We start from the raw sequence: 13,265 nt of genomic DNA on the forward strand, positions 1-13,265 counted from the left end.
GCCAGTATCCGGAGAGGGACGGGGCGCTGGCCCTCACCCAGAGCCGTTACTGCCTGTCCGATCCCATAGGCGCCCAGGTGACCTCAACGGACACGAAAGGAGCCGCGTATATGAACAGAATAGAATAAAATAGAACAGAAGAGAATGCCGCACCCCTACCTGCGCCCCGGGCAGCCGCTGCAGCCGCCCGGCCGCGGAGCCGCACACACACACACCAGCGCTTCCCTCCCGCCAAGCGCCAGGCACCGCCCACCTTTCGAAGTGGCCAATCATGCTCCGCACGGTGCCGAGCCGCCCAATCACAAGGCGCCCCGCCTCCCGCCCCGCTGCGCGCAGACGTCGGTGCCGTGAACGCTCTTCCCGCGGCCGGGTGCGCTGAGGCGGTTTCCGGTCGGGTCTGACTGGGCCGCCCGCGCCTGTTCCCGGCGCAGCGCGGCTGGTGGGTCGGTCTGAGTGCCGGGCTCGTCCTCTGGGGACCGGAGTAAGTGCGAGGATGGCTGAGAGGGGAGGCTTTGTCCTGGCCTGAGCGGGCAGCGTTGTTCGTGTGTAGCCCTGAAGGACACAAGGGTGTGTGAGGAAGCTCCCCCATCCCGTCGCCCCGGGGGAGCCGTGCTGCGCCCTGGCCGGGCTCGGGGCCGCCTTCTGGACTCCTCTGCTCACGGTGCATCCTCCTGCCGGACTCGGGGAGGGCTGTCCTGAGTGGGAATATGGAGTTCTCCATTGCGGTGTCATAAGCTTGTTTTTCTTGTGTCTGTGCCCATCCCGCCACCGTTTTAAGGACCCCTGTGAGCACTGAGAAGTGTCCGTGTGTCCCAGCGCTATTTTAAGGGCTCCTGGGAGCACTGAGAACCTCCAGATCGAAAACTGTGGCTTATTTCAGTGAGCTTCATTTCTTGCCCTAACTGTTGGTAACAGCGTAGCTGGCGGTGGCAGCAAAGCTGTCACGCTGTGTGCATTCTGCCAAGGGCTCTGCACCTTTCTTCAGGGTCCTGCTGCACAAGGGCTGAGCTTCTGTCTTTTCCATCAGGGGAGCGTGATCCTTTTGGTCCCTTTCTCTCCGAAGGCAAAGAGCAGTTCTACAGTAAGGCAGAAAATCCTGCTAGCAGCACAAAACTTAACAGTGTTCTTATCTGCTACATCAGGAAATGAATGCAATGGTGATGAAATGAAGCCAGGTTTGGTGGTTGGCACTCAAGTTCAAGAGCAGCTTGCAAACAGGAATTTGGTGGCAGCACCTCATATTTGGCGTGATTCAGTGCTACACTGACTGGGTCTTGTCATTCCTGACTCTATATTCTTATCTTCATAGGTACAGTAGTTATAGAAAGAGATTGCTTCAGTAATCTTTTGGGATACAATGTTATGTTGTGCTGTGTGACTTGCTACATGCAATGATAAAATATTCTACTAATTGTCTCACGACTGTGCTGATGTTTGTTTTGTGAATATGACCTTAAATAATTGGCAGGAGGTGAAAACACCCCATTCTGCTTTACTTGATAATTTATTTTAGCCAGAAATAAAGTTGTAGAAATTACTTGGTAGTCAAGCTGGTGTTCAACTTGCTGTATTCGTTATGACTAACACCTTCTTAACTTGCTTTACTAAGTATGAAATCAAGTATGATGAAGTTTCTTCAGATAGTTACTCGTAATTATAGTAGGTGAGTGCTCATTCTGCTGATGTGAGGGGTGTTGAATTGTTGGCAGAAAGTGATTATGTAAAAAAAAAAACCAAACAACACAACAACAAAAAAAAACCCGAAACAAAACTGTTAGACTCGGTATGAATCTTATTTATTGAAGTGGGTTTTATTTTTTTTATTATTTAGGTTTGGGGAAGGTAAATGCAATCTACACCGTATAAAAACATTTTTCAAGTAGACATAATCTCCCCTCCCCATTTTTTAATTTCCTTACTATTTACAGGTTTTCATAGATAGGTATCTAAATTATTTCTTCCTCCCCCCCCCCATTCTAATACGTAATACTGGAAAACCAGTGCATAGATTTGAAGACTGAAATTCAAGAGGTTGTGACTAATTTTTATAAGATTTAACTGAACTTGGCATATTAAAGTGAAGGTGCCTGGCTAAGTTTCTTGGAAAAGTTGGAAAGTTAGAGGTCATTCTCAACGTGCTTAATTGCAGCCTTAAGGAGAGCAGCACAGAATGATACTTCATTGTCCTGATCTGGAAGACGTTAACCATGTCACCCAAAGCTGGAAAGGGTGTCCTTAGTTCAGAGTTCCATAGGTTTTTGAAATGGTATTTAACTGTGATTTCTCATGACTGATCTCCTGAGTATTCTAAGCTGTTATCATCAAAAATATTTATATATTGTGTATCATAGATAATACTAGGAATGCAGAAGTTCTGCTGAAGTGACATGAATGATATCTTCAGGTCACCCCAAATAGGTGTGGAGCTGAATCTGTTTTTATGCTAAAACTTTGTCTAATCTTACAGAAAACACCCATGAGTTGAGTAAGCAAAAGAGCTGGTTGATTTGTAAGTATTTTTCTCCAAAGCCAAACAGAACAATACTATGTAACTGAAAACTTAAACCCAAAATGTCTGGTCTTGCTCAAATTAGGCAGTGAAATGAAGTGCAAAAGTAAATGTTGCACATGGTGAGTGACACAGTGGCTTTATAGGAGTTTGCGGATCTGTTTGCCCTTCCCTCTGTCAGTGCCTGTTCTCGTTTGCACGGCCCTGCTGCCGCCTGCTGGGAATATTTGAGTGTTTGCAGACAGCATGTGGGGTTTGTACTGCACACAGCTCACTGGTTCGGGTTAAGGAGCTTAATGATTAGCAATGTAGACGCTCAGATACAATTTTTTTGTCTTCAGGGTTGGTACATGAGGATTTGCGTTTTGCTTTAAAAAGTAATTTTTCAGAGCTATATGTAATTTTTTTAACTCTTTACTCTAGACACTTGAAAAAAATAAATTACTTGTTTGTGCAACTTCTTAAATGGAAAAATTAGCAAAACTTGGTTTAAGAAATAGTCTTCTAACATGTTTTAATGAAATATGGAAAAAGCATCTTAGGAAAACAAGTATGTAGATTTAAACCTTTCTTTCATTGTTGTATCCCAAACCTGGAAATATTACTGTGAATTCCAGAACGTGTGTAGGTTCCTTTTGCACAGTAATATTAAATATTTAATGTATTGAACATGTGCACAAATCAGCTTTTGGGTTGGGAATGAGTATCATTTCTTGATAACTTCCATATTATTTCTTGTTAGGAAATCTTTAGCAATTTGATGTGCTTAGCGTCCAGGATTGCTTATGCAAGAAATTATGAGTATTATTTTTCTAAAGAAAAATATTAGCATTGGAAAGTCAGTATCATTGTCAGAGAACTTCTAAGTCTTTTTTCGTTTGTTTGGGATTTTTTATCTGGCTTAGGTTGGAAACAATAAAACTAGAACATCCCCCATTTTCCCCACTTTAAGATAAACTACACAGAACATGATACGAGATCCACACAATTACTCTTTTTTCTTTCTTTCTTTCCCCCGAAGGATAGTGTAGATATAGAAACTGGTTAAGGAAGTTGAAAGATTAATCATCTTTATCCATGTCTCTTAGCTTCAGAGGCTAATGGTTTATAGAAATTTGCAGTAGTTCTTAAGGCATTTCAACAAAATCATTTAGATACAGACATAGTGTAATTTCAAATAAGGAAGGAAAAACTGCACAGAATTCAAAATCTCATATAAACCACATTACAGGGGAGACCATTTTTGTGCAACCCAGTGAAATATGTCAGTGCCTTTATATAAAGAGTTCATCTAAATGCTTCTGTCCAAATATGCAATTCAGATATTAATTCTTGCTTAACATTTTGCAGGCCATTTTCCTCCTAAAACACTTCCTGTATTTTCTTAATATTATCCTTCTACTTCACTGCTAATATTTCTTCTACAGCAATTGCATGTTTACCTTGACATTATCCAGCATTTCTTTTAGTGGTTTTCTCAGAGCAGTTGATATTGCTTACTCGCATTTTTTTTTTCTGTGAGTTTTTTTTGGTTTTGTGGGGATTTTTTTAGTGGTTTTTCATACTTAGATTTCTTATGAGCTACCACCTATATAAAATTCTGTCCATGTGGACTTAAATTCTGGTAAGATGGCAACTTGCTGTCTTTATTTTAGATTAGAACATTATTAAAAAGAAAATGAGGAAGCCAATAGCTCATCCTGTCCTTTTCTTCATATGTGTGTTTGTTACTCTTGAAACTCTTTTGTCTGTTAGTCATTCCCCTCCAGCAGAAATATTTTAACCTTCTCTGATCGTTTCTAGATCACTGTCTAATCTGACACTCCTAAACATAAATAGAGTATTGAACACTGATAATGCTGTTCAGTCATGAACTTCACGGGTACTTAAAGGCTCCGGTCAAGCCCTCCCTGACCACTGTGCGATGTTTTGTTGCTTTAATCCATCATGGCCTGTGTGAATGGAGGACCATATCTGGTAATTGAACTTGCAAGTTTTTAATATTAAATGTTATTTGAAAATGAATTTCAGGACTACTGATCCATGAACTGGTGTGACAGGCATGGCCTCTGATTTGTAGCATCTGTCTTGCAAGAGGTGCTGTTGGAAAATTCATTTAAGTTGTTAGAAGGCTTTTAATTGATGACGCTCAGCGTTGCCCATCTATTTGTGGCATTAGTAGCTGTTATCCACTTATCTGAGAATAATTTAGTAAACAATGGCAGTGATTACCAACCTTAGTTTAGACATAATGATTCTTTGCTTGAAATGCTCCCTTTGACTTTCTGTCCCATGCTGGTGTGTTTGGCACCTTTTTCACCGGGACACTGGTCTCAGGTTCTCCTGAGCCAGCCAGCCCAGGTGACAGCTTCAGGAAGAGCACTCGGGGGCTGAATGATTAAGAGATTTAATAATCAACTGGTAACGCAGTCATTGAGCAGGTCACCCTCTCAAGGGAATGCTAACTCCAGCGCTATCAAAAAAATCTACTGATAAATTTAAAACATATTGACTTTGTGTGGCATGCAATCAAAAGCTGGTGGCAATAACACAGCAGGGTTCTTAATCACTTTGCTGTTTCAGTCGTGCTCCTGCTGTCATATTTCTAAAGGTTCATTTGCTAATTTGTTGAATAGAATGCTTAAGCAACTTGTACAGTTTCTAACTTCTGTTCTAAGAGTATATGTAGTGTAATATTAGACTTCCAGATAATATGGGGGAAGAGTTTTTGAAATAATTTCCTGCATGTGTTTGCAACACTGCATGGAACATACTCTCATGGGTCTTAAGAGGGTTTAAATCTGTTCGGATTTTTAAAAATGTAGTTTGCTTGTGGGAATATAACGCTTGTTAAGATGAACACGTGATGGGAAATACTGTGTAAATGAGTGTACATACCTCTTCAAGCCGAATATATTACTCGAGTATTCTAGGAGTAGTAGTTTAGATTGTAGCTGTCAGCACTGCGGCTGAATATTGGGATTTTGCAGTTGGAAAATCTGACACTGGCTACTAGTATTTAACTTGTCTGTTTAGCTGGAGTGTTAAAACAGTGTTGGCTGCTTCATACAACTGTAGTGGTGTTTGCCTGATGGATTGCAGCTAGAAACATGATCTCTTTGGGAGGAGGGGGAATGACAAAATACTAAGTAAATAAACAGAAAAAGGCATCTCTCTAATTCAGCGGCAGTCATGCAGGTAGAATTTTGTCAAGATGAGACTATTTGTCCTAGTATGAACTGGACGTTTTTTCTTTCCTCCCTGGTGATGTTATCTTCCACAACAAAGACAGCATCTTATTTCAGCCACTGTCATATGGTGCTTTCATACTTTTCAATGAAATATCTTGAAAATTACTTCTGGATTTTTTTTTTTATTTTATTTTTTTTTAATGACATATACTTAGATTTTTAAAGCAAGAAAGAAGAAAACAGGAGTAATTTGCAGTTCTGGAAAGATTCATGCTACTAGGGAGTCCCTGAAAATTAAAATCCCAAATACATGTTTATGTCCAGGATAGCAAAGAATGTAAACTTGTAATTAAATTTTAACATTTGGGCTCTGTAGAAGAACAGACGTGCTGGTTTTAATTATTTTAAATGTGTAATAGAAATTATGCATATTAGGCTGCATGATAATAATGCGTCTTAAGCTGTGTGATAATATCTTAAGTCGTACAGTCAATCTTTTTATTTATACTTTCATATTTTAATGTTGGCAGGTGGAAGTTTTCTCAGATTCTTGTCCTTATACTACTAACATTATCCTGAACTAAAGATGCATCCAGACCTGTCTCCTCATCTGCACACTGAAGAATGTAACCTAGTTATCAGTCTGCTCAAGAAGTGTCACAAGGAGGTAAGGAGTTTTTAGCAGAGAAAAGAGTGGGTGGGTTGGGGAAATGAGTGTCAGATAAATTAGAGAGACTATTATATGATCATAGAGAGGAAAAACCTCCTCTCGGTGGAACAGCCATGAAATGTAGCCAGTGCGTGTTCACTGAAGAAGTATCTCATGACTGTGTGTAAAATTTTGCCAGTCATTTCGTTAGGAAATAAACCATGCCTTAAAATTTCCTGTCCTACAGCTTGACAAATGTGGACCCGTTTTAAGAACTGAAACAATTTCTGCACCTTTTAGTACTGTGTGCCTCTCGAAAAAAACAAATAAAAGCAACTTCAAATGCCCCCCTTTTTTTTTTTTGTATGCTCACAGCATTTCCATATTCCAGCTGTCCACTGGGCAGATGCTTCAGTCTATTTATAAGCAGATGTGCTGATGGGGATCCGGACACACACGGTGTCCTACATTCAGTGCTTGAGAGCTAAATGCCATTTACTGTTTGACTTCCACCTTCTTAATAGGCACCTACCCAAGGATGTAAAACGCCAGATTGGCTTCAGGCTTCTCAAGGCTCTTCATGGCTTCAAGAAGATAGAATCTTCATCTCACTCATTTAAGAGCCTTTTTAAAAAATCTGCTCTGTTGTAAACCTCTAGATGTAGAAGAGTCAGCCCCTGAGGTGGAAGCAAAGATATCTGCAGCATTGTTGGATATTATTAATTATTTTACCAGTTCTCTCATATATTCTAAACAGATATTCTGTACAGATATATTTCTGTATTAGTGCATAAAAAGTTCAATTTAATAGTTTCCACTGAGGAAAGGTTGTAAAAGCAAGATCAGCTGGCAGTGAAGTGACCATGTATCACATGCAACTGCTTCAGAGGGTCATCTGCTGCCCTTTATAAAGCAGAGAGGTATAAACAAGCTAATTATAGCACCGCTATAGTTAAATATTTGTCATAATCTTTATTAACCCACTTCTACTTTCAGGCATGTTCTAGTGGCTGCAACTGGGCCACTGCTTGAATTCTTAATAGATTTTCCTGTGTTATTTGTATAAATCCATCTAGCTGCTCCTCAGCTGTGGAAATGCACATAGGTTTCCCTCTGATATATGGAAGTGACTTCACTCTTACCTCTTCTGTTCTTCATGGCCTTTTTTTTAAAAAAAAAATTCATTAGTTCTCTAAAAGATTGGTCAAATAGTCTGTATTGATTATACAGCTGCAAATATCTATTAAAATCTCCACTCAGGTCTTCTGAATTGCTCAGATGCTCTGCTATGAGATTCTGTGGCATGTTAGCAAGCTTCTCTGAAAAAGTTGTCCTGTGAGAAGGATGCATTTTGAGAGCTATTTGATGGCTGATAATATGAAATCACTTCAGGAAATCCTGACTAAGAGGACAGACTTTTATGGTGAATATCCTCAGGTTAGCTGGGAAATGCCTTTCTGAAGGCAGTGCCTGCGGTTGTTCAGTTGTAACACTTGAGTATGCGTAAGGCCCACAGTTGAGCTGCATCGTAAAGGTGGTAAATGCATTTTGTTTGTTAATCTCAAGATCTGGAGAAACTTAATCCCCTGGGTATGTGGTTGAGGTGATGGAGCATCAGGTCCTTTGCCTCTCTAGGTCATGAAGAAATAACGAAAGCTAAAGCACAAAGGACACTGCCTCCAAGATGCTTCTAGATCTCCTTACATCTTTCTGTATCACAAACCGGAGTTCAGAATATTTATTTTTTGTACATTATTCAAACTAGTGTGAGCGAAAACTGTAAGAAGACTGATTCCTAGATCAATAAAATATATGTTCTACATTTAGACTTTATAGCTTCAGCTAAGGTATCCTATTGTAGTCTGGTATACAACGTGGTACCTTCAACTTTCAGCAAGGTTCAGAGTGGTTCATATGAGGTTCGGCAGTAGCTTGAACTTCTGGCTACTCAGTAAAAAACTTACAAAGCATCTTTTTTTACAAAAAGAGAAAAGGCAATGAAGACCAGGAAATCTTGCAAAATGTGACTTCTAAGAAATTTAGAGCTTCAGAGGAAGGAACCTTTGAACTGTAAATTTTGTTTTTCTCCCTCTAATTTATCAGCACAACATTTTGAAATTTTTTGGCCATTGCAATGATATTGACCGGGAGATGCGGAAGTGCTTAAAGAAAGAGGTAAGAAACAAATTTACTACAAGTTAAAAATTTCATTTTTTTAACAAAAAGGTCTATGGACTGAAAATAGGGTTGCTTTTTACTAAGTAGTAGAAATCAATAAATAGGCCTTGAAAAGTGAGCACATTCTGGAGTGGCATTGGAGACCAAATTTAAACTTTTTTTGATAAATATGTCTGAGAAAAATCTGGCTTCAGCAAATGGCATGGTCTATTTTTGGATATACAAAAATAGGCCAACACTCATTTTAACCAAACAAATATTGCAAATAGGAGCTGACACTTCACAGGTTGCTTGTTATTTTTCTTGTTTTCTGTTTTTTCAGTAGTGGTATTTGCACAGAATAGACTATAAAGCAGTAACGGGCACTTCTGCATGAGTAACACTTATTACTGAAGTCAGTTATGCTGTCTGAAGCTACTTGATGAGCTGCTGAATTAGGCCCTAAATGAAAATATTGCTGCTTAGGATGAACTCATTGTGGTGCTACAACTGCAAGAGAATGGAAGACTCGAGGAGTTAAAGTAGATGAGCCAGCTCATGGGCACACCTTCAGAAGAGTATCAGCTGCTCTGTAGATCTGCGGTTGTCACATCTACATGACAGAACACAAAAAGGAACTTTTCACACACCTTTTCACTTGAAATTGTACTTACTGATTTTGACATGAATTTCACGATTGTGTCTAAATAAGGAAATTTCAAGTGCGTGACAGCCAGACCAGTTTGAGCCCACTCTTTTCCCCCGGTCAGTCTGTGTGAATTAATTTCATTTGCCCGTGTCAAATACATTTTTTCCCCTCAACCCCTGGAAAAAACTGTAGCCCAGATCCAGAAAAGAATGAAGTACTGTTTCTTCCCATGTAATGTTATTTTGTTTCATTGAAGCCTTTACATTAAAAAGAGTTCTTGATGGGCTATATTTGTCTGCCTTCTTAAAATACGGCTACACTGATATGGCATTACTAGGAAGCCCCCAAAAGGCTGTTCACAAGTACAGAACGAGGTACAGATGAAGCTTTTAAAGATCCATTGTTCTCATTCTATAAAAAACCATGGATGGATTATTGAAAAATTAAATATTGACATGGGAAAAAGTGAAGCATTCTGTAAATGGTAAGTAATGTTTTGGACCATTATTACAGTTATAAACAAATCAGTATAATGAGTGAAAAACTGCAAATCCTTTCCAAAAACAATCTACTTAGTAGTTTATTACATTATATGGAGAATTGAGTATTTGTGCGTTACTTTGGTTTTGTTGTTATAAAAATTATTTAAAAATTGAACAAATATGTGCTCTAACTTATGGCCAAGAATAATTTGCTTCTCGTGAAGTATATACCAAGTCATGCCTTGATTTTAAATTTTTCATTTCTTTTAGCCATGAAAAGGTTTCCTTTTTGGCTGCAATGAAAGAAAGTTCGGCTCTTCCGTCTCCAGGCTTTTGCTAGTGCAGGGACACACTTGAAAGCATGGTGATCTTATGAATAAACCTAAACCGTGAAGGCTTTCTTGATTTCACTTTACACTGGATTCCCATCTCGGTTGTGTTTCTTTTTTTAAACCATAAAAAAAAAGCTCAAAACACCCTACCCTCGCTCAACCCAAATTTGCCTTTGGCCCTTTCATCTTGGGTTACTACTTTATCTGTGCTTATAATTAATGACCAGGATCAAAAATAGACCAAGTCTGTGATGAAAAATTCTTGTTTCAGAAGGCAGACACACATTAATCAGTATCTTTTAAAAGACCTGTGCTCTAGAATAGCACTGAGGCAAGTTTTTTTCTAGTTTGTGTGTGAAGTGCAGCTGTAGTATATAAGATGGCTGTATAATTAAGTTCCTTCGAAGATTAACTGCATGTTCTTTATTAGAATGTTCTAATACTCTTTAGCATAATAACCTCAAACTTAGAAACAGGTATTTTAATCAAGTAAATGTTAATTTCAAAGTAAAAATGAACCAATATATAGATATTAACAAGAACTGCCTTTCCAGTGCATCAAAGATATTGTTTCTGTTCCTGAGAAACAAATGCTTGCTACACTTTTAAATTTGACCTATCTGTTGAATGTTAACAGCTGATCTATTAATTTCCTTATCTGTCTTCCAGTTTGAAGAAAAAAGGGCCAGGAACCAGGAGATACGACGGAAACTAATTAATGCTCACAAAAGCTCGGAGAAGTGAGCAGTGCTGGAGCTGGACAGCTGCTTCTCAACAGGGACGCTCGGCTGAAAGTTGGCAAATGCTTCTTTCGCATCACCAGTGCTCAGCCTGTGGTTTGTGAAATGGGGAAAAAAGAAATGCACCTAAAACATACTCAATCCCAGCAAGGCGAACAATGTGGAAAAAATAAATGTCATAAATGATCACCCACAACTTAATTTTTGACCTCTAAGAGAAAACGATGGTGGCAAGTCTTTGTTCGGGCATAGCTTTGTTATGATTGTTAAGTAACGAGGAGTCGGGGTGTGTGGAGTATTATGTATTCAAGGTTGCTATATTCTCTGCCTTGTGCTGAGTTGCATCTATTTCTTTGTGTTTAACAGTTTTTCTTTCATCTCTTGGGTTTTTTTTCCTTCTTGCAAAACACTGAATGACTTTTCCATCACTCTTTGTAATGTTGTGATAACACTGCTTAAATGAATCGGCAAGAGAAATTTTAAACAGATGTGGATTGAAATTGAAAATTGCCTATCAAGTAATAATTGGATTTCTGGTATTTTTATTGGAGCTAAAATGATGAAACTACCATCTTCCACTGAGAAGATTAAAAATCCTTCCTGCCAACCGTATGTACAGTGTAGACTGTTGTAGGACAATATGTTCATCATACCCAAAGCAAGCGGCTTTAGAAATTCAGAATGAAACATTTCCAGGGATTTGCAAAGCATTGCCTTGATTTTTGTTGAGTACAATCAATGTGTGCTGAGTGATTTCTGAAGAGGAATGCTGCCAAAAATACAAGCTAAGTAGTTTTTCCACATACTCTGGTACAAAGTTGAAATCAAATGATGACTGTTGCTGTTGACGGAAAACTAGTTGAAGTGAAATAAAGTGTAATTTGCCTTTCAGTGAGACAAGTCAACTAGTGGTCTACTAACCAAGTTGCCTTATCAGCCCCAAAGAGCTGTTCACTTGCTGTCAAACTGCAGAAAGTCCTGAACAAGTGTCTGAGTTCAGAGGATTTGATATTAAAATGCATTGGTTACTGCAGTGATAGAGCTGTTTCTATGGTTGTCTGCTGGATCCACCTTATTTTTAAATGACTCTTCTGTTCTGCCTACCAACAAAAGACTATTTAGAAAAATAAATGTTGTCAAGCCAAATAAACTGTCTCACTTAGGCACACAGAGTAGGGTGTCTATTCTACAATGGATTCTATGGTTTGTTGTGAGAACTGTTGTTCACACTCAATCTTGAAATTAGTACATACACCTGTTTTTGGAAGAAAGCTGTATCTTGTGATCTATTTTGAGAGATTAATTAGAATAATTTTACTTATTTTTCAGTACCTGGATGGACCCAGTTAAATTTGTAAAACTTAATTACAGTTTTAAGTGAAAGTTCCATGAAAACTAAAGCACTTGTTTCTGCATCTTTTGACATGCTGTCTGCTTTCTTAGAAACAAGTAAATGATGCATTATTTGAATTAAATACTTCAGTGGTTGGAAGTGGTGCAGTCTTTTTATCGGTAGTCTTCAGAATACTTTTGAAGAGTACTTCATAGTGAAGTTCCCTGACTGGGAACTCTGCATCCCTGATTCTTCTTCTATTTGAGATGACAAAATCTACTTCAGGCAAACTCTTAAATAGCATTTGGTGATGCTTGTAATCTTTAAATAAATAAATAGAGAATTGTCCTAGAGATAAGGCTGAGAAGCTGATATCTGAGTACAGAAGCACTGAAGCTTTTCTTTCTTTCATCACCTTTTTTGAGTCCAGATCTTTCAGTAGAGTAGTAACAAACTGTAATAAAAATCCAAGAGCCACTTAATACAGCTCATTAGTCAGAATCATATTTTCAAAGATCAGTGTGCTTAATGAATGCAAGACCAAACGCCATGCGCAGTTTCAATTAACACTTTGAATTCCATCTAGCAATAAATCTATTTTCCAGATAAACTTAGTTTACCTGGTGAAATACGAGCACGTTCATCCTTCTGTTTCTCTTTGCTAATTGCCCACTAGTTGTGAGATAGGATTCCTGTGCGTTTGTTCCTTTTTTGAGAGGGATTATGTTCCCAATTTGATCTTGAAGCAGCGAAACACTATTGTAATAATATGTTGGATTTGTCTGACAGAGAAAGAGGATAAGGGTGAAATGGTAAATGTGTTTTTTCCTAAAGTGACCTGAGTGATGAGTAGGGGACATGGTGGGTGAAATAAACCTTATATGTAAGGACTGGGAAAGCACTTTATTATAATAATTAAGGTGCTGAAAGAACAGGTTTAAAAAAAATACATGTTTTGTTAGCGTGAAATCGGTGGTCTAAAGGCAATACTGTATCTTTACAAAACCTTTGATTACAAACTGTTCTTGACCTTTGTTGCCAGCAACCTAGGGCTAGAGAATTTTGTCACTAAGTAAATATGTGGAACATTCAGCCGATTTCTCCTCGAGCATTAAGTCGAAGTGGTTCTATGTTCAGTTCCACTGTGTTTTCCAACGCCATGTGTTGCACTGGGAACCCAAGGGCCGGCGGCAGCTCCTCAGGGCGCTGCTCTGAGACGCCGC

General features: G+C 38.8%; 1 protein-coding gene across 5 annotated transcripts; it reads left to right on the forward strand.

The window, feature by feature from the left end:
• Positions 1–343: 343 nt before the first annotated feature.
• Positions 344–12,165, forward strand: CMC2 (C-X9-C motif containing 2). Of its 5 annotated transcripts, XM_080352148.1 has the most exons (5): positions 722–879; positions 4,313–4,486; positions 6,231–6,367; positions 8,453–8,524; positions 10,639–12,165. In XM_080352148.1, the coding sequence occupies exons 3-5, from the start codon at positions 6,287–6,289 to the stop codon at positions 10,711–10,713; spliced, it is 228 nt and encodes a 75-aa protein (XP_080208274.1). In that variant the 5' UTR covers positions 722–879; positions 4,313–4,486; positions 6,231–6,286; the 3' UTR covers positions 10,714–12,165. The 5 variants fall into 5 exon arrangements, with proteins under 5 accessions (XP_080208276.1, XP_080208273.1, XP_080208277.1 ...); XM_080352150.1 differs by lacking the exons at positions 722–879; positions 4,313–4,486 and adding an exon at positions 344–485; XM_080352147.1 differs by lacking the exons at positions 722–879; positions 4,313–4,486 and adding an exon at positions 344–481.
• Positions 12,166–13,265: the final 1,100 nt, after the last annotated feature.

Source organism: Nesoenas mayeri (genome assembly GCF_963082525.1).
Source record: "Nesoenas mayeri genome assembly, chromosome: 12".
In the NCBI taxonomy this organism is placed as follows: Eukaryota; Metazoa; Chordata; class Aves; order Columbiformes; family Columbidae; genus Nesoenas; species Nesoenas mayeri.